This window comes from Hypanus sabinus, chromosome 12, assembly GCF_030144855.1.
Source record: "Hypanus sabinus isolate sHypSab1 chromosome 12, sHypSab1.hap1, whole genome shotgun sequence".
NCBI lineage: Eukaryota > Metazoa > Chordata > Chondrichthyes > Myliobatiformes > Dasyatidae > Hypanus > Hypanus sabinus.
In genome coordinates, this window is record NC_082717.1 from 31,010,725 (window position 1) to 31,031,306 (window position 20,582).

Here is a 20,582-nt window from a genome sequence, read left to right on the forward strand (position 1 = left end):
CATGCTGGCAAAAGGATTTCAGCACACGAGTTGAGACATGTTGTGCCATTCAAAGAGCAACAGTGAGTCTGGAATATTGTGTTCAGAATTGGTCCAGAATTCAGGGGATGCAGCTGAAACCCAGGCTGCAGTTGGAAATATTCAGACTCAGCTGGAATTTAGGAAGGGAAGTAATCTCACTGAAATGAGGAAAATTGTTACAAGGCTTGTCAAGGAAGACTACACTGCATGCAAAGTTAACACATCCCTTGCTGGAGTGTCTATAACCAGAAAGCAAAACCAAGTTGACTGTTCAGGACAGGATTGGCTCAGAAATGGGCCTTTCTGTCCACCTTGTCCATTCTGACTGAGACACCTTTTTATTAGGCTGCGCCTGGCCCTCATCGCTCTCTTCCTTTCCAATTGAAGTACCTGTACAAACACATTTTAAGTGTGTTAGTATCCGCCTTCATTACCTCCACAGACAGTTCACTCAAGATATTCACCACCTTCTGTAGGGAAAAACACAACCCTCAGGTCTCCTTTAAATGTCTCTTCCATCACCTTAAACCAGTAGCTTCCAGTTCTAGACTAGTCTTCTAAACCCTTCTGTGCAAACAGAATTCAGCAGAACTTTCAGAACCTCAATTTTGTACACAGGCGGCAAACTAGAATAACTGATCTTTGATTTTAAGTTGCTCTTTGTGGTTAGGGAAGTGTCGGTGTTGCATAAAGAGTAAGATGCTAGCCGGTGAGTCCCTGGCAGTTCACCTTGTTACAGCTGTAAAGTCCATGGTTACAAACACTGAAGTAGTTTCCTCTATGGGAATTAGCCTGAAAAAGCCTCCCTCATTACCCAGTACACCATATTTAAATATGTGATTGCATTGTAACAGAGTAATTTTTTCGTTATTGTGACTGCTGTCCTGAGGGAGGAAACCCATGGGGTCGCAGGACTACATTAAAACTCCATACTTGCAGCACTGGAATTGTGAAGCAGCTACAAGCCGTGCCACTTTGTCATGTACAGAGCTGTTCGGGTCAGACCGAACACGAGCAGTCAGGCTCCAGAAAAAGTGAGCTCACCTTCCTGTGCACAGAGACTCACAGGCCCCTGCTCCTGCAACAATGCAGCACACGGTCAGCGCTGCACTGACGTTAGCCTGGATGAAATGCTTCACAAATTCTATCACTGAACCATAGCCAACATGGGAATTACAGTAATTTCAATGTTTTCATAAATTGCTGAAGCAGAAATTATAACCTAATGAATAAAACGGCAGCAATTATAAACACCAACTGAGAAAGAGAAAGAATAGATCGCATAAGAAAAAAGGGTTGGCTCCTCCAATTTTTTATTTGTCACATTAAATATCCTGTACAGTTAAACAAGTCACCACATTTCAGAACTACACACAATCATTTTGGTTCTTCAACAGTATAAAAGTGTCTCATCATTTCAATTTTCATTTTAGTTTTCATCAGGTGTTTCTGCTTTTTCTTGCTTCAACTTTTCTGCATAAAATGCAAAACTCTCCTGTTTCAAAAAGAAAAATAAAATATGACTAAACAATGACATCATGCTGCCGTGGACTTTGCTGACTGTGATGTTTATCTACATTAATTCCATTTACCCACATGAGACCCGCATCCCTCTATGCCTTTCAATCCACACTGATGTACTGCTGAAATACAGTTACCATTAGACAACAGGAGTTGGAACAGGAATGCACACAGAAAGCTCCCACAATATATTAATTACGGGCCAGGCTGTGAGGATAACTTTCTGCTTTTAAAAAGAGCACCATGAAATCTTTCGCATCTATCTGATGGGGCAGAGGAACATTTTATTTAAATCTTATCGAGAAACGACGTCAGCAATAATCAGCACTCCTTCTGCATTGGACTGCTTGCATAGATTTTTGAGTTCAAGTCTCTGGAGTGGGACTTGAACTCACACCCACTGAGAGGTGACAGTCTTAATAGCTAAGCCATAGCTGACATAGTTTAATGCATGGACTGAAGAGATAACTTTCAGTTCAACAGACAATTCCCTGAATAACATTATGTTCTGAAAGGCAAAGTATGACTAAACTCCGACATGTCTCATCTGAGCCTTATATGTAAATATGCTGACCTTTTCAACAGTGATGGAATTAAGCCTTATTATAATGCAGTGCAACCTGAATGAACACTGGGATGCATTCTCCCTCTGAAAATAAATGACTGAACAGAGGCAAATGGGTCAAAACCAAAGAAATAAACACTTGCTTTCAATATTCACTTTTCAGATTTGACATTTAAAAGTTTCACCGTTTTAAGCCCTCTCTCTGAAATTCTGGATTCAAAATTTTCCACAGACCATCGGAGTGCCTTTCCTGTCAATGAGGTTCTTCATAGTGTGGAAATAAGAAACCCTATTTCTGTCTGGGGAAAGGAAGGCCAACTGGAGCTGAATTAAGGGAAATCTCACAATTTTATCTCCTAATGTCGGGGTCATCACATAGTGAAGGCAGTGTTTTATTGCACGTTCTTGTGTTTGATGCTCTCAGTGCATAATTGAGATATGGAGCACAAAATGGAGGCTCCACTTTGTAAATGCCAAAGCCGAGCATTTACCACTTTGAACCTGACCAGCCATTTAGAATCAGAAGCAGATTTAATATCACAGACATATGTTGCAAAATTTGTTGTTTTGCAACAGCAGTACTGCATAAATTACAAATTAGCATAAGAGATAGACAGACAGACACACTTTATTGATCCCGAGGGAAATAGGGTTTCGTTACAGCCACACCAACCAAGAATAGTGAAGAAATATAGCAATATAAAATCATAAGTAATTATATAATAATAAGTTAATTATGCCAAGTGGAAATAAGTCCAGGACCAGCCTATTGGCTCAGGGTGTCTGACACTCCGAGGGAGGAGTTGTAAAGTTTGATGGCCACAGGCAGGAATGACTTCCTATGACGCTCAGTGTTGCATCTCGGTGGAATGAGTCTGGCTGAATGTACTCCTGTGCCTAACCAGTATGTTATGGAGTGGATGGGAGTCATTGTCCAGATGGCATGCAACTTGGACAGATTGATATATGTGCAGAGAGAGAGAGAGAGAGACACACTCACACACACACACACACACGCACACACAGGTAGTGCAAAAAGAGAACAAAATTAGTGAAGTAGTTCGTGGGTTGGTTCATAGTCTATCAAAAATCTGATTCAAATGAGATAACAGACTGACATCTGAACTTCACTTATCCAGCACCATTATAGTGGGACTAAAGGGCTTGAGGAAAAGAAACATTAGATCAAAAGCAAAACAATGGGACACGTACATTTCCACAACGTACCTTTGTTACTTCCTTTCTGAGCAAAGCAGATATAAGATGAATGAAGGTGGGTTTGGCTGGGTGAAGGAATATGGCAGGGGAAGCCAGCATTCACCTCCTATGACACTGAGTTGCAAGTCTCAGGAAGATAAATTTTTGGGCTGTAGGTATGGACTTTCCACTGGACAACTTAGATAGGAGCAGTGTTCTTAACTACAGAAAATAAAGGTTTTCATAATTTGTCACAACTAGATAAAAGCCATGTTCCAGAGATGACATTAGAAGATTTAACCCTACAGGGGTGATTGGGTATTCCATACATTTGGGATATGTACACACTTGCAAATTCCTCAGTTGCTTTCTGCACTCAGGATTTCTCCCTATTTATTCTTACAATCCACTTGTTTGAAAAATAACTCTTCACATCTGATTTCTCTTTAGTTGCCTTTCCTGGGGCAAAAAATAACAGATGATATCACTTTAATCTTACCTCCTGGGGGCAGTCAATGAACTTCCACTATGACACTGAAGTTAGAACTTCATTGTGTGGGAATCTATGAACAAAAGCTGTATTCTACTAATTTGTAGCAAACAAGGGTTGTATAGTCACACTGCACTCACTTTACACACCGAAAATGAAATACTGAGTGCATTTTTGTGGAACCTATGCTGAATCATAAGCTTACATGGTGTGCGTTGCCATGCAGAGTGCTTTGCTCTAGTGCAGAGGTTGCATAATCCTTAAATTTACCACAATAACAGATCAGCGGCTGAAACAATGGATGATCAGAGAAGGCAATACTCACAGGTGGCTCAGTGAAGAAGACAGGTTCTCCTGCATTCTTCAAAATTACAGCCAGGCGCTTCAGGAACAGCTCATCTGGTACTATTTTCTCTTCTTTAATCTTTTCGTACAAAGCCTTTGCAGAAACCACATCATTGTCTAATGCTAAAGAGAGAAAACACAGGTACTTGAATAGCCTTGTGATTGTTGTCATACAAAGCTGATTATTGTTCCAAAATAGCTAATCTCATTCAGATAAGCTTTATATTAAACAGCTTACCGTAACATTTCATAAGGTATCCATATGCAGTTTCTTTATCTGGAAATTCTTGGATCAGATCAAGCAGCGCAAGAATTTTGTAAGCCTGAGGAAGCAAACTCACACAAGTTAACCAGATGGTAAAGTGTTCCACAAGAAGCACTTTCAGGCAATCTGAAGTTATCAAAGGCACTGTATAAATAAATGCTGTTTTCCCCACAAGCCCATTAGGAGAGTCTACAGGTGCATCAGATGACTACTGGAATGAAATAAAATGTATATAGTTTTCATCTATGCAAAAAGGAAAGCAAGCTTCTTAGGTACATTGCCTCATATCATATCTTCTTAGAAAACAAGTTCATTCAGTCCACCTAGTCTACGCCAGCTCTCAGAGACTTTTTAGTTTCCTTTCCATACTTAGCTCCTTGCAACCTATTCTCTCTCATTATCCATCAACGTCACCCAATTCTCATGCCAACCACTGCACTGAGGGTAATGTACAGTAGACAATTAACCCATCTGCAAGTCTTTGGGATTTTGGAGGAAATCAAAAAAAGTGTAAAACTCCACACAGCACCTCAAGTCAGGATCAATCTTCTATTGTCACGATTTATTTTACTGTCTTCAGTTATTCAACTGAAGATTTCCAATGAGTTTATACTACAACATACTTCAAATTACTTTAAAAATGTCTTAGAAAGTTGGTTTTCCCCTATCCCACCCTCCACTTGGATGATATTTATAACCTTAGATTGTTGATTCTGAATGGGGGGGGGGTGTTTGTGTGTGTGGGGGGTGGGAGATGGGGTTTGAAACTGCTTGTTAACAATGAGGGATAAAACAAAGATGAATTTACCCTAACCATGTGATCAGCCTTCAACAGATAGTGAAGAATGTCAGTGTTACTCATAGTAGATTAACGGAAACCCAAGTTCTTGGCTAATAAAGAGCACAAGTCTGAAAATGCGTAGGAGGATCTCTTTTTTTAAAAAGAAAGCTTAATCCTAACACTGCATGCAAAATAGTCACAGCACTAAGTCTTCAGTATACGTACCTGGCCAGCTTTCTGTGCAGACCTAGTAATGAATGAAATCAAATTCCTTCTCTGTTCTGCAATTGCAGGGCATCTCTGGACAAAAAAAAAAATCAAATGCCCAAAATGTTAATTATTAAAATGCAACTAATATGTTGAATGGGTAACTCTTAAAGCAAATGTGCTTGACTGTTCAGTACCTTTAAATATATGACATTTAAAATACTTAAATGAAACCCAAGTTCCCATTCTATTTAAACAATCATATTGGAAAATAATTCACACACTATGTGCATTACGAATTATAGGTGAGGACATTAACGAGCATGTTGTTATACTTGCATTTCAATATAAAGCAACACAGTTCAATATCAATAATGAGCAAAGTTCCTCTATTTTGTCAACAAAATCTTCTGGAAAAAAACCTGCCTTATTCTGTCTGTTAACTGGGTAAAAAGTACAATGTTGCTGCTGCTTGCTGTATTTCCCTAGAGCTGATGCACAGTGCAGACAATGTATGAATTGGAATGTGAATGTATGACCGAGATTCCTCTTTGACAAGTTTTTGAAGTTCATTTGAGCTTCTTTTCCTTTTGGCTTATGATTTTTTTTGACTTCTTGTTGGTCCGGGATGGAGGCCGGACTGCACCACTTGTGTCACCCATGCTGTCAATAGGAACAAGTGAGCTCTCCTCTGTTCTCGGCACCAACTGGGATGGGCCTTTAGGTCACAGATGCCTTGGTGGTATTGAAGAACCAGCACTTCAGTTAGCAACAAGTTGCTGGAACTCTGCATTCTTTCCACCAAATTTCCGTAGGGCCACGGGTTTTTTGTTGGACCTCAGCTTTCAAGTACTTGTAAAGTGGCTTAATTTTCTCATTCTCATCAGACCAGTGCTTATAAGTCTAGTCTCTTTATCAGTTCTAATAATGGTGGGACTTCAGGGTAGCCCAGACACTGCGCACACACTGAAGCTCCTTTCCACTAGGGTTGTCATGGTGTGTGAGAAATACTGCCTACGAAGGGCTATCTTCACAAGATCTCTGAAATCCTCAACAAGTATTTTTTGATGCAACATTTCTGTTGCCACCAGTGTTTTGGAAAGAGGCTGATGGAGGCAAGAGAAATGAATGCTTTTACTGTTCTTCTCTCCAGTTCGAAATCTCTGCCTAAAGTAGTGTGTCTGCCTTTCGAGGCTGGTTTTGGGCAAGCAACACCAAACGGCTTATCAAAACCAAATGGATGTGACTAGGGCCTCAATGCTAAGGATGTTAGCATGACAGAGGATTCACTTGCCTAGCAGTGAATTTAGAGCATTTTGCTGAGATCCCAGTAGTGGTATTGTTTTAGTGTTTCAAGGTATCTGCTTCCTCAATGAACAAGAGGCTAGGGAAAAAGCCAGTGGACCTTGAACAATTTTTTTGCCAGGCTTAAAGTGTCACTTGACCTTCAAATGGGGCCTTTATAAAAAACATTTTGGTGATGCACAGAAAAGCACACACCCAAATAATTAATATTCTGGTGGGGATCAAAAAATAGACCTGTTTGTTTCCAATTTCCACCAGCTCCCTTGTAAATTTCCAGTACTATTCACTTGTATCCTTAAGACTCCATTTTGGTTACCTGGAGAATTCTATGGATATAATTTGATAGCAATGCAATTGTTTGAATTTATCATAAAACTCAAAAAGATTTTTCCTCATTGTTGTTGCCAGAATTTAACTGCAATCGTGCATTTGGGTAGATGGTAAGATTGATCTATTAAAGTGACTGCTGTGTTAAATTTTACATATACACCACACAGAGTACAGAGGAGAAAAGTCATTAATGAAGTTCAAATATAGAGTTGGCAGAAGTATGCATCTAGTCAGCTCCATCTTGGGCGCTAGCCTACGAAGTACCCAGGACATCTTTAGGGAGTGGTGTCTCAGAAAGGCAGCATCCATTATTAAAGACCTCCAGCACCAGGGCGTGTCCTTTTCTCACTGTTACCATCACGTAGGAGGAACAGAAGCCTGAAGGCACACACTCAGTGATTCAGGAACAGCTTCTTCCCCTCTGCCATCCAATTCCCAAATGGATATGGAAGCTTTGGACACTACCTTACTTTTTTAATATACAGTATTACTGTTTTTACACATTTCTAATAGTCTATTCAATATACGTAATTGATTTACTTGTTTATGTTTTATTTTATTTATTATTTATTCTCTGCTAGATTATGTATAGCATTGAACTGCTGCTGCTAAGTTAACAAATTTCACGTCACATGCCAGTGATAATAAATCTGATCCTGACAAGCATTTTTATTCCCAAAATCCTGAATCTTGGAAATACAGAAATTTTGACAGAATTCCACACGCATTCTGCATGTGACAAAATTTCTCCTTAAACAAAAAAAAACTTGCTTAAGATTTATGCTCTACTACTGTGTTCTTTCCCTAATTTATAGAAAGGATGACCAAGCTATATAATCTAAATCTTCAACGATATTTGTTAATTGAGTGTGAGTGATACCAGAGTGCTTTAATTTGTTGCATTTATTAGAAACATTGCACTCCAGTAAAAGCTGCCTTGTTTACTGTCAGGAGAGAAGAGTGTGCACAAGCTGACAGCGTGAGTACCCATGAACCCAGCAATCTACAAGATCACTGATTGTTTGGCTGCCACCTGCTGGGAATAGACTCATTGTCAGTGCATGTGTGTACACTGTCAATGGCAGCTTTTATTCCCCTTAGACTACTCAACATTTGCTCTGTTTTACATCATAAACCATCAGAAAGCCTCAATGCTGTTGTCTCATTCTCTGAAGATTACCACCCTGTCATTTACAGCAAACTCAGAACATGTAGTAACAGCAACCTATGAATTTATGCATTTGTGAGTTGTTGGAAAATTGCAGACAGAACATGACTGATGAAAAAGTAGCCGAATAATGCAGCACTAAATCCTCAGAATAAATGGAACAGCATAGGTAATGGCTATCCAGTCCATCGAGTCTGTGACAGGAATATTGGAAGAGTGCACTTGCTGCATACACAGATTCACTTCCAAGGCCAAGCAAAATATAAAAATTTTAATCAATTTTGTGTCCTTTACTAGAAAAAAAATTGATTACAACATACAATAATACCTATTCCAAACATAACAGAAGTCCATTGGATGTAAACATATTTAAGCATTTAAAACATAATCTTCATTTCATATGGCAAAATAGCATTCATAATTAAACAGTTCTATTTTTATTGTACTGCTTGGTACTTACAGAATACAGATAACTAGTTTCTGGGATAATCAGAGGAAATGTTTATATTCTGACTTTATATTTTGAAGCAAGTCCATTGCACAATGAATATACCTACCAATTTTTCTAAAACAAGAAAAAAAATCTTGGCACATGGGTATTGCTGGGAAGGTGAACATTGCTAACTACCCAGCAGAAGGTGGTGGTGAGTCATCGACTTGAGTTGATAGAGTGGTAGTTGTGAAAGTGGAATCAGGTACAATGTAGGTAATTAACAGCTATAATGACAGTTGGTTGACAATAGGCAAACCAAGGCTACATCCACACTAGACCGGATAATTTTGAAAACGCTGGTTTCGCATAAAAACAATAGGCGTCCACACTATGCATTTTTAAAAATATCTCTGTCCACATTGAAATGGATATTTCGGCGAATCTCCTCCTATTGAGCATGCACAGGACCCATCTACCGAAAACAAGCGACATGTTTGGTGTCGAATCTCGATGTGAAAGTGCGCATTTGTGCAGTTACCGACTAGAAAAGCTTAAACGACGGGCAGCTGTTGGCTCTTGCACAGAAGGACTTAAAAGTTAAAAAAAACAAATACTGGAGTGTATGGAGGCAACCGACAGGGAGTTCACGGATGGTATGACCGACCCAGCTGACGACGAATACTGAAAAACTGACTAACTCTGTTGCATTAATAAAGCACCTTGCTAAATGTGTAAAGCATGTCTGCATCAGTATTATCTTGTGTTTCCATACAATGTTACATTAGGCTGTTACACATCTATTGTCAGAGAAGTACTTGCATAAATAGGTAAACCACCTTCATACTAGCAAGTACAGAGAACAGGGCAAAGTGAGTATACTTATTTATTCAGTAAGTTATGGGTCAAAGTATTTGGTGAGTACATTTCTAACTCTTCTGGCTTCAGTCTTGTTGCCGTCTGTTCTGAAATTGTTCAGTTGTGTTCAGGAAAACAATGAAATGGTACGCTCCCATCTGACAGCATTTTCTGATTTCTCCGATTACCCCGTCCACACTGATCTGCCCAAGCGGTGTTTTCAAAATTACACATCCTGGAAAGCACTTCTGAAAAGCTTTGGTTTCGAGGGACAAAAACGCCATTTTAGTGTGGGCGGAGGGTAAAAACGAAGAGAAAAAGCTTCAGTTACGGATTTATCCGGTGTAGTGTGGACGTAGCCCAAGATGGTATGCACATTGAAACTAGAAGGTGCCGACAAAGTTCCCCATAGACTTGCTGTCTTTGTCCACTCTTCTGGGTTAAGGGTTTGTGTAATGCTTTCAAAAACGATGTGAGTTGTTCTAGTCCACTGCATTTTGTAGCTGGCATACAGCACATCATAGTACATTGGTGGGGAAGAGTTAAGGTGTAAGGTGACAAATAAGATAGATTTTTGGCCTTTGGTAAAAAGGATTTCGAGAACCGGGAAGGAAAATGGGACTGAGGTACAAGATCAGCTATGAACTTATTAAAGAGCATAGTCAGCTTAAAGCACCATGGCCAATATCTATCTTTATGTCCTTCTGTCAGCTGCTTTGCCCAGTAAAGTTGGACCTTCTTGAATGCTGTTAGAGCTACCTTCACTAAGTGAAGAATATTTAGCATACTTCTGAGATGGATTATAGATGGTGGAGTTCTAGCCATTTGGTAGTGATGATTGTTGTGGCTGAAGTGCTTTTAAGTGTAAAGGGAAACATACAAATGAAGTTTCTCCAGTAGACAAAATCTTAAAAAAGGAAATAATTATTGGATAATTACACAGCATAGAAGCTTCAGTCCAACTCATCCATGCTGACCAAACTGCCTATTTGAGTGAGTCCCACTTACCTTCATTTGGCCCAGTTCCCTCTAAACCAGAGGTTCCAACCCTGGGATCCCCAGCTCTAAACCTCTCCTATCCATGTACAGGACCGTGCAACAATCTTTGGCACATATATAGCTAGGGTGCCTGAGATTTTTGTACAGTACTGCATCTGTCAACCTGGAGTGCCGCAGGATGCGCATGGGACAAGTGGCAGAGAAAGAATGCCTGGGCGAGGGTCTGTAATGGGTGAAGTCACACCCAGCCTTGAGACACCAGACAAGGTCACTTGATTCTAAACAACTAGTTTAATGATCATTACAGAATGTGTCTCTGGTGCTTCCCACTCCCTCCCATCTCCATGCTCTTTTTCCCCCAAACATGATTCCCCTCTCCCTGCTCCTTCCCACTCTCAGACCACAACAGAGACCCATGTAGGAATCAGGTTTATCATCACTTACATGTGCCATGAAATTGGCTTCTTCTTTTATTTTTTTTTTTAAAAAGCATCAGTACAGTGATTACACATAATTGCTACAGTATTGTGCAAAAGACTTAGGCATCCTGGTTATGTATGTGCCTAAGAATTTTTGCACAGTACTGTACCTGTACATATCTTTTAAATGTTACGAGTTACAACACATCTTTTATTTCCATTTTAAGAATAAATTTGCTTCACTAATCAATGGAACTGAGCTCAACACTGAGGAAATATATTTGAACATGTGGCTTAAATTTCACAAGGGGGTGTGGAATAACTCCCCATCAATGCAATAGATAACAACTGTTTAGTTATTTATTAAAATATACAGGATACCAAAAATGCCAGAAATTGTTATTTTTAAAATATTAAACCAATACATAATTCTTAATGCATACCTGTAAAAGAAATTTGGCATCCTCTGTTCTGTCATGACTTACATACTGCAGAAAGAGATCCATCACTGGTGTGTACACCGCAAAATGGTTAGCTAACCGTTCAGCCATGGCACTCACTGGAAGACAAAAGACAAATTGCTATGCAGTTCTAACCATGTTTTAAAATGTGGTACCAGAATTCATACATTGCAATTTTTTGTCATTCCTGTCAATTGGATTTTCAGTACCACAAATGCTACTGGATGGAAGAAGGGAAAAACAGATGGGAAACAGGTTAATGAATTTGATAACTGTTGATATTGCTGCTTGGTGTCCTATTCACGGACGTTGAGGTGTATAATAACTATTTGTGGGGGAGGAAGTCAAAAGAAAGGAATTTTTAATTTGATAGTTATTTCTTCTTAGATCATTTCATGTGTTTACTGGAAAAGCCGCAAGTCATCTTCATTGGCCACAAAGTAAAAGTCATTCTTTGTCTGAGCAGCAGGTTATTCGTATCAGTTAGACTGGCTTCTTGTTGCTGATCAACAGCCCTACTCTATCCTTCATAAATACAGAAAACACCAAAAAACATCATTTATAGCTACTTTCAATGGTGAAAAGTTACCTTCCCAAAGGATTTTTACACTTCTGCAGCTTTACAGCAAAGCACTCAAGTTTAAATCATATTATGCAGTGTGTAGAGACAATTAAACATCTTTGTGGAGCTTCACTTCCATTTAGATGTCATTAAGGTATGTCAAGACACGACACCGGAGTCATTTAGATGTCCACTTCCATGACAAGGCTCTTTATTAGAATACTATTAAATAGAAAATATCAGTAAAAACATCAGAAAAAGAGTCAAGTTTAAAGGAGTTTCATAGGAGCAAAGTGAGATATAGATGGAAGGAAAAAATTAAGGGGAAATTCTGGAGTGGAGGAGAAGGCATGGTTGAGAAAGGAGAGCAAAGAAGTGTCTTAGAGAGCTAAAAGGACTGGGAATTAAAGAGATTGGGAGAGGCAAGACCACGAAGAAAATTGAAGATAATTATGGAACTCTTACAATTAAGACTGTTTACAATGAGTCAACATAGGCCTGCAAGCAAAGGGGTATGATGTGGAAAAGACTTGGTTTGAGTTTGGTACGTTTCATGGCAATTGAGCTTCAGTTGAACTCATATCTAATCAAGACTAGAACTAATGGAAGCCTAGGTAAGGGTTTCAATGGCAGGTGAGCTAGGGCAGTGGAGATATTCTGGAGGTAGAAAAGGAAGCTTTAGTAATAACATAGATACTGTTTGTGTTTGAATCTCACTCTAGAGTGAAATATGCCCTCAAAGTTGGAGAGAGTCATGCTTAGTTTCAGTTTACAGCAGAACTGTGTTCCAGTTATCCAGGGATGCAGGTATTGCTAACAAGGTCACGTTTAACTGCCTGAAAATTGAGATCACACATTCAACGCTTAAGAAGGTGGACAATCATGGGAACAAAAAGTGAGTTGGGAGGCAGCAGGAGAGAAGCTAGAGAAAAAAGCGTTCAGTGCCATAGCTGGCTGAATCATCAGGTTTGTCAACGTCAACGTGAGAGAAACTAGGGGAAAAGCAAGAGGTAGAAACCCAGGTAGGTCACTGAGACAGTCATAAAGAGGTCTTTACTGAAGGTGCATACTGAAAGAGCCTTTAATGGAACGTCCACAGAAGAAAACAAGTTTCAGATTGATCTAGCCTGATCCATCCATGAATGGGTAAACTACTTTGTCACAACCTTCCAAGTCCTTTTTATCCCTTGGATGCAAGGAAACAGAGTTGAGGTCTGGCCTGGGGAGTGGCCATGATGAAAAAGAGCAACAACTTCTGCCAGTGTCAAATGTCAAGACAAGGGCTTGATTAAACAAGGGTGACATGATAGTGCAGAAGTTAGCACAACGCTTTACAGTACCAGCGACCGGTTTCAATCCCTGCTGTTGCCTGTAAGGGGTTTGTACATTCTCCCCGTGAACGTGTGGGTTTCCTGCTGGTGGTCCAGTTTCGTTCCACAGACCAAAAAATTACCAGTTGGTATGTTAATTGGTCTTTGTAAATTGTCCCATGATAACGTGAGGATTAAACTTGGGTGGCCAGCTCGCGGGGCGAGAAGAGCCTACTCCGGGCCGCAACTCAGTGAATAGATTAGTAGCAGCAAATCATTGTACAAATCCAGGCACAAAATTTGGACAGTGGAGACTTGAGCAAAAAGATTATGCTTTACTTGTATGATCTCACTGATGCTTTACCAATGCTCTGCCACCTTCAAAACCTACCCAACCCCCAGCATAAGAACTGCCAGTTGGTATGTGGCTCAGGCTGCAATACTGTTATGTTACTTACTACTCTCCAAAGCAGAGAAGACAGAGAAAGTATAATCACTGTGACATTAAGCATTAATTGAACCTACACACTCACAAAATGGAAAGTGGAATATTGGCTTTCAAAAGAAATCTCATGCAGTAACGAGCTGAACCAAGGCCGTGGCTTGCAACTAACTGGCTTCTGCACTCACTTTTGGAAACTTAGTTCTGAATGTTATTTGCTTTCTTTCATCAATTGCACACTATTTTTTAAATCTCTGCACATTGGGCGTCAGATGGTCTTCTTTTGTTATAATGGGTTCTATTGGGTTTCTCTGATTTGTGGCTATCTGCAAGGAGATGAATCTCAAGATTGGATAAAGTATAGATACTTATGAAATTTTTAACATTTTCAGTATAGCCTGCCCTATACTCCTCTTACATCTCTTTATCCACGTACATAAAATATCCTTTAGCTGACACACAGCAATCAGCATTGACAGCTAGATAAACTTACATTTATCTACTGCTTCTTCACATTTTTCTTCCAAAACCTTACGGAACACATAGGACATGCTTGTTAGTTGCTGCTGAGAATTTTCTCCTGGAATGTATAAAGGCTCAACATATTGCACAGCTGCATCAACATTCCCTCTGAAAGAATAACATAATTTATTATATTATAGCTGAATTTTTAAAAAAACATAGCCATTAAACAAAGAGGTAGAAAGAATTGTTTCATCTTATTTTTCCATAAATACTAAAAAATGACTTCTTTTGTGCAGCTGCTGCTGCAGTGAAGCAGAAAATATGAAACCAGAAAAAGAATTCACAGCTGAATGGACACAATCAACAGTAATCAGATGCATTACTGTAATGAACTATGACCTTGAAAAGTCTAAATCATCATGATGTGCTCTAAAAAAATTATATTAAGTGACATTGACTGTTGCATGGCTACCTGTACAGTATACAAAGTGCATTGAATTCTTAAATATGCAAATATTGCACTAAAGGAATTGCCTCTAAATAATGCAAACTGAAATGTCAAATAATCTTGATCATTCAATCAAATATTTATTAACACAGATACACCTATCCTTCCACAGACCACGCATTTTGCTAGATGGATGTAGGAATTAACTTTTATTTGAAAGACACATTTTGAAATGAGGCAAACAAACAGCTACATAAATAGCCTAATCTTTAATTAAGGTAATACAGAAAGTTGCAATGCCCTCCACAAGGTAAAAACTATGGTGCATAAGTCATTAATAAACTTTGAACATGTATTTGGCAGAGGCACAGCTATACATACTCTATTCCCAAAATCCTGAATCTTAGAAATACAGAAAAATTAGCTTAGTGCTTATTGTCACTTCTTCCAAAGCCAAAGAAATAAAGATCCCTGCACTGTGTCCCACTTTCTTAAACTCCATTGCAACAAAATACTGCATGCAACATCCGAACAGGAAATCTTCCCATTTTACAGTCTGTTTCGTATCAGAGAATAGACATGTAGGAACTTAAACTATGCAAACATTCAAACACATTTGGAATATTCACAATGGCACAGACTGCATTTCAGATGTATGCATCCGCTCCAACTGATACTATTTTTTTTATGAAGAAGCCACAAAATACAATTAATATTCCACCTGTACTTCAACTACAACTAGCTATCAAGTCTATTTGCAGTGGTCCTGGAAACCATCTTGCAAAGGTTCAGAGTCCTCCACAGTGACAGGAAATAAATGGTTCAAATTATTTGACATTGTTTGGGAACTCAATTAAATTAATTTCTAATTTTTAAGATCATTTAAGAGTTTATATCAAACATTTTTAATAACATGGCTAAGTATACCCTATTGTGATAAGTCAAAATGGAATCTCAAAAGAAAGTATATGATTGTGTATTTCCCATTCCACATTTAAAACAAAATGCCTTATTTCAGATTAGAAACACAAAATTCCTGTTTAACCATGATCAGTCTTCATAGAGACAATCATTGCAGTTCTGAATGTACAAAGGATAATAATGTGCTATTACTTTTCAGAAAATGAATGTAGTGAGGCAATAAAGACAGAAGGAACAAGAGTAACAAAATAAAGCCTTAGCTTTTAGTAATGCAAAATAATTCGCATTAATTATGTATACACAAGTACTTTTGTGGGTTAAAATTAAAACAGTATCAGGCTTCTTGATTATAATACTTGACTTTTTTTTCAAATTTTTAATCAAACAATAGCAAATGCTTTAAAACAGAACAAATGTTTTTAACAAATATACACATTGAAAGCTTAAGTTCTGTAATGATCAGAATTAATAACTTGCATTCACAATACACCTCAATACAATTTCTGATCAAGGTTTACTTACCTCCTTATGTGAGCCAAGACTAAGTTATTGATAAACAGCATTCTGGACAAATTGATAGATTGAGGCAGGTTTCCTATTAACTGCTGCACAGTCTGAATTTGCTCCACATCTCCCTTCGAACCCAAAGCTTGAATTAGTCGTGAAATAGCAAGCTGACTGGGTACTTGATTAGTTTGCATCATTGTCTTCAGAGTTGCCACACCATCTACAAGGAAATATTTAAATAACAACAAAAAAGAAAATAAAACAAAATTATATCAAAGAAATTTAACATTTCAAAATAAACTAACTAATCTTTGTATTGTGCCTTACTTGTTGTTAACGTCTATAAAAATAGTTCCTTGATTTATAGGTAGATCTGTGCACTCATCCCCACCACCCTTCTTTGCCATTTGGATTTACTTTTCCATCAGAAAGTAAATCTGGGAATGAATAGTTTTATAGATTTAGTGTCAATATCTGTAAAATATAGTGGTTTTAAATTCAATTAACTGGAGAGGGTTAATTTTGGGATGGGCATTTTTCAGGGCACATCAAAAGAGGCAATTTGCGAGACAATGATTTACATTTCCTCACTTGAGGAAAATTTACTTTCACAGGGAAAAAGATAACCAATTTCCTTTACAGGGCTTCAAGTACAGTACAAGCCATTTTTTCCACAGCACACATAATGAATAATATAAATAAAAATATTCATAATATTTTCAAAAATCTTAAGATCTTAATTGCAGAACAACAAAAAACTTCTGTTTCTGTGGGAAATAATATTTAATGGATTCATGGATGTAGCAGTAAATACTGACTAAAAATAATTGCTGCATAATATCTGAAAAGTACTGTATTATATAAAAAATGAAAGCGTTGGATTACCTTAAACAAGTATAACATAAACATTTGATTGTGTGCTGCAAGTGTTTGAGTATTATCCAAAATGCCATGTTACAGCTACACATGCTGGGGAATTTCAAATGCGTTTTGAGAGCAATTAAACTTCATGTTTACTATCTGCTGTAATTACATTAAAGCACAAAAGTCTATTGATAAAGTCTTTAGAAGCTAACAGTTTCAAAAAGGAATATTAAATAATGCAGGATATCAATGGCAACGTGATATCATCATGAATACCATTTTGCGTGTTTCACTTTTTGTTTAAGACATATTACAAAAACAAAGCAAAAGTTTCAGTTTGTACATTCCATTGTGTTTACAAAAATATGCACAATTATGAATAATATCAGCCTTGTTTGGCAAGATGTCTCAGAATGTAACTTAAGATAAATTTATTAACATCAATGGAAATATTAATCTTTATGTGAATCTTTTCTTAGTCGCCCTCAAGTTTATGTAATACCTCCGTTTTCAGAATATTTTATTAACATTGCTTTACTGCAAGCTTTTCTTTGATTCTGTAACTAACTAAAGGTGAATTTGTTCATCCATGCAGTTACAAAATTCTTGAAAGCTTGTAGTTTAATTCCCCCCGAGCACCCCCCACCTCACCAGCACTGCCCCACCTCCATACAACTACAGCCCACTGGTTTAGCTAAGACAAAACCATCCTCTGTTAAATGGAATGGAAACTGGACTAAGTGGCCAAATGACAAGTACATTCATATTCAGCTTCAGTTGTATTATAGATGCATATATAGTAATTTATGTCTCTCAGCTATTACAAAAGACTCTTGATAAGCAGGTAATTTGCTAAATGGACTCCTTTATCACAGCATACGAAAGGCGTTACATGAAAATCTGCAGAGGCATTAACATGATGTAAAGGTCATAATGTGTGACATACCTTTCAGATTATCCCGCCTAACTTGCGTTATGATGAGTAGGCTGTTGGCAGCGTCGTTCAGTGTAAAGCCCTTGATGCGGGTCTCAACTCTAAAGAAGCAGACATTTAGAAAGGAATTACTGACATGCTTCTGATATGATAATAAATGGTTGAGACGGAGGTGAAATTACAAAAACTACCATTCCAATGTTAAAAATTTTGCCACAAATGTCGACCTGTAGACAGCTTTTATGTTAGAACGTCAAATACTGAAAAAGTGATTTTTCTTTCCCTTTCTTTTTTTTTTAGTTCTGACAGCTGCCATAAGTGGTATCCTAGGCAGCAGAGAGAGAATAATGCTTAGGCAAGTGGTCTAGCTGCCAGAATATTATCTCTCAAACATGGAGATATTAGACATTGAAAAAGTCACAGATCAGAGTTTCAGAATGCAGGTATTTTTTTTTATTGGGAGTGGGAAGGTGGATAGACAGCTATAACATTGATGGCTGCTGGCAGAGAATCATGCCTTGCTGTGAAATCAGAACCACATACAATATCCACCGGTGGCAATAAGCAAAAAAAGCTATTTACTACTAACACATGTTGCCAATATGTAATTCGTCTCAGAACCTATATAATCAAGCAAGAACAAATGCCTTAAAATCATATAACCCCACATGCTGTTTTAAGTGGCATCTGACATTTAACAATTATTTAAGCTATGGTGTCAATTCTCTGGCTGTGAAAATTAACAATTTAATGTACGCTACCTAACATTTAAAATCTTCCAGCTACTTTATCAACAAAATGTACAACTGCTTTATATTGCACAGATGACAGATTTAACAAATAAAATTTCACTCCTGAAAAACAGGAAGTTTGGTAGTACTTTAGGCAGAAGGCTCCAGGTTCATGATTAAAAATTAATCCAAAGGGACCTATCATAGACGGGCATGGGGGGCGGGCATCTTTCAGTTAAGATTTCATCCACTTTTTCAAATGGCACAAGTGTACACTGAAGATTTCAATGTGGTTCATCCTTAGCAACATTATCTCTGGAATGAATTCACCAGAAACAGATCAAACAGTCAGTTATTGTACTGTTGGTTTCTACAACTTCCATTTTCTTGCATAGCAGATGGAATACTCTGAAAGCACTTTGTCAGAAATAATTTATGACATACACACATATTATTAAATAGTTCACAATGTTCAATTATTAGTCATCATTTAAAATATAAATCATAAATGTAACTTGGAAATTCAAACGTGTCTTCAATATATTTTCAAATAAAGCTAGAAACACATTTGTTTCCATATCATGTCCACTTATTTTCAAACACCATCAGAAGTATAAATTAATTCACATAGGATTAACTCCTTCAATTCAGATGAAGCAATTTTATATAAAAATTAAGGAAACTGGAATACAGAGATCAAGCAGCATCTGTGGAGAGGAAAACAAACTATTAGGGAAGATTTTTTTAGGATTTAATTACATTTGGAAAAACCTGGACTTTTTAAAGTTAGTCAGCATGGCTTTCTGCAGTGTGTGGAGGAACATGTCTTGCAAACCTGAGGACTTGAGCTATAGGAAAAGGTTTAATTGGTTAGAACTTTAGTCCCTGGAGTGCAAAAGAATATTGAGTGATCCGATGGTTATGCCTCTATTTGGGGTATATATAGAGTGACTGCATACAGGCTCCCCCCCACCCCCAGGTTTGTCGAATAAGCACAAGAAGTCATAGGTTAAGAGTGAATGGTGAATTATTTAGAGAGACTGGGGGGAACCTAAAACTTCGTGTGAAGTGAGTGTAGAATAAGCTGCCAGCATTAATGATAGATGCAGTTAGATCTTGAAAGATGTTAAATTGTAACATTTAAGACAAGTTTGTGTAAGTACATGAATGAATAAGGTACGGAAAGCAATGGTCTGGGTGCAGGTACATGGAACCAGACAGAAAACTAGCTGACATATACTAGATGGGCTGAAGGGCCCATTTCTGTGCTGTAGTGCTCTAAGACTCTATGACTCTGGACCAAACCGAGCTAATGAAGATTGGTCAAGATAGGGCAGTGGATGATTATATCCACATGGACTTCAGTAAAGCATTCAACAAGGGCCCCTCATGAAAAGCTAATCAAGAATATTAAGAGGCATGGGATCCACGGAGATTTTAGATTGGATTCAAAACTGCTTCAGTCACAGAAGACTAAGGGCAGTGGGAAAAAGGAATCATTCTAATGAGCAGTCTGACCAGCAGTGTTCTGCAAGGATCAGAGCTAGGACTACCACTTTGTATGGAAGTGATTTGGACAAAAGCATAGGTGGTCTGATTAATAAGTCTACAGATGACACACTTATTGAAATTGTGAATAGTCAAAGGATGCTGCAGGAAATAGATCAGTTGGAAATTTGAGCAGAAAACTGCAAATGGAGTTTAATCTTGACAAGTATGAAGCATTGGAAGGTCAAATGCATGAGGAAAGTATACAGTAAATAGTGGACCCTTAGCTACACTGGTGTAGTCTATGTGTGCCTTTATTGATTGGAGTGCTGGGAATAAAAGTTGTACATGTTTCAGCTTTATTAGATTTTGGTAAGGCCACATTGTGTGCAATTCTGAATGCTGCATTAGAAGAATCACGTAGAGGCTTTGGAGAGGACTCAGAATAGTCCTCTGCATAGTATACTGCAGAGATTGGAGAACGTCAGTCAAAAGACTGGGCAAATTTGGATCGCTTTTGTTGAGATACGAGGACTTTAAGCTGTTCA

General features: G+C 38.1%; 1 protein-coding gene across 2 annotated transcripts in view; it reads right to left on the bottom strand.

Moving 5' to 3' along the window:
• Window positions 1-1,317: 1,317 nt before the first annotated feature.
• Window positions 1,318-20,582, bottom strand: part of lrpprc (leucine-rich pentatricopeptide repeat containing) — a 135,607-nt gene continuing 116,342 nt past the window's right edge. Inside the window, exons 31-38 of one of the 2 annotated variants that reach the window (XM_059985716.1) lie at window positions 17,828-17,916; window positions 16,033-16,237; window positions 14,170-14,306; window positions 11,345-11,460; window positions 5,411-5,485; window positions 4,378-4,462; window positions 4,120-4,262; window positions 1,318-1,516 (exon numbers count right to left, since the gene is read on the bottom strand). In XM_059985716.1, coding sequence (XP_059841699.1) covers window positions 1,451-1,516; window positions 4,120-4,262; window positions 4,378-4,462; window positions 5,411-5,485; window positions 11,345-11,460; window positions 14,170-14,306; window positions 16,033-16,237; window positions 17,828-17,916 — 916 coding nt within the window. In that variant the 3' untranslated portion in view covers window positions 1,318-1,450. Of the gene's footprint in view, window positions 1,517-3,827; window positions 3,868-4,119; window positions 4,263-4,377; window positions 4,463-5,410; window positions 5,486-11,344; window positions 11,461-14,169; window positions 14,307-16,032; window positions 16,238-17,827; window positions 17,917-20,582 lie in introns of those variants that run through there. The other variant, XM_059985717.1, reaches the window with a different exon arrangement.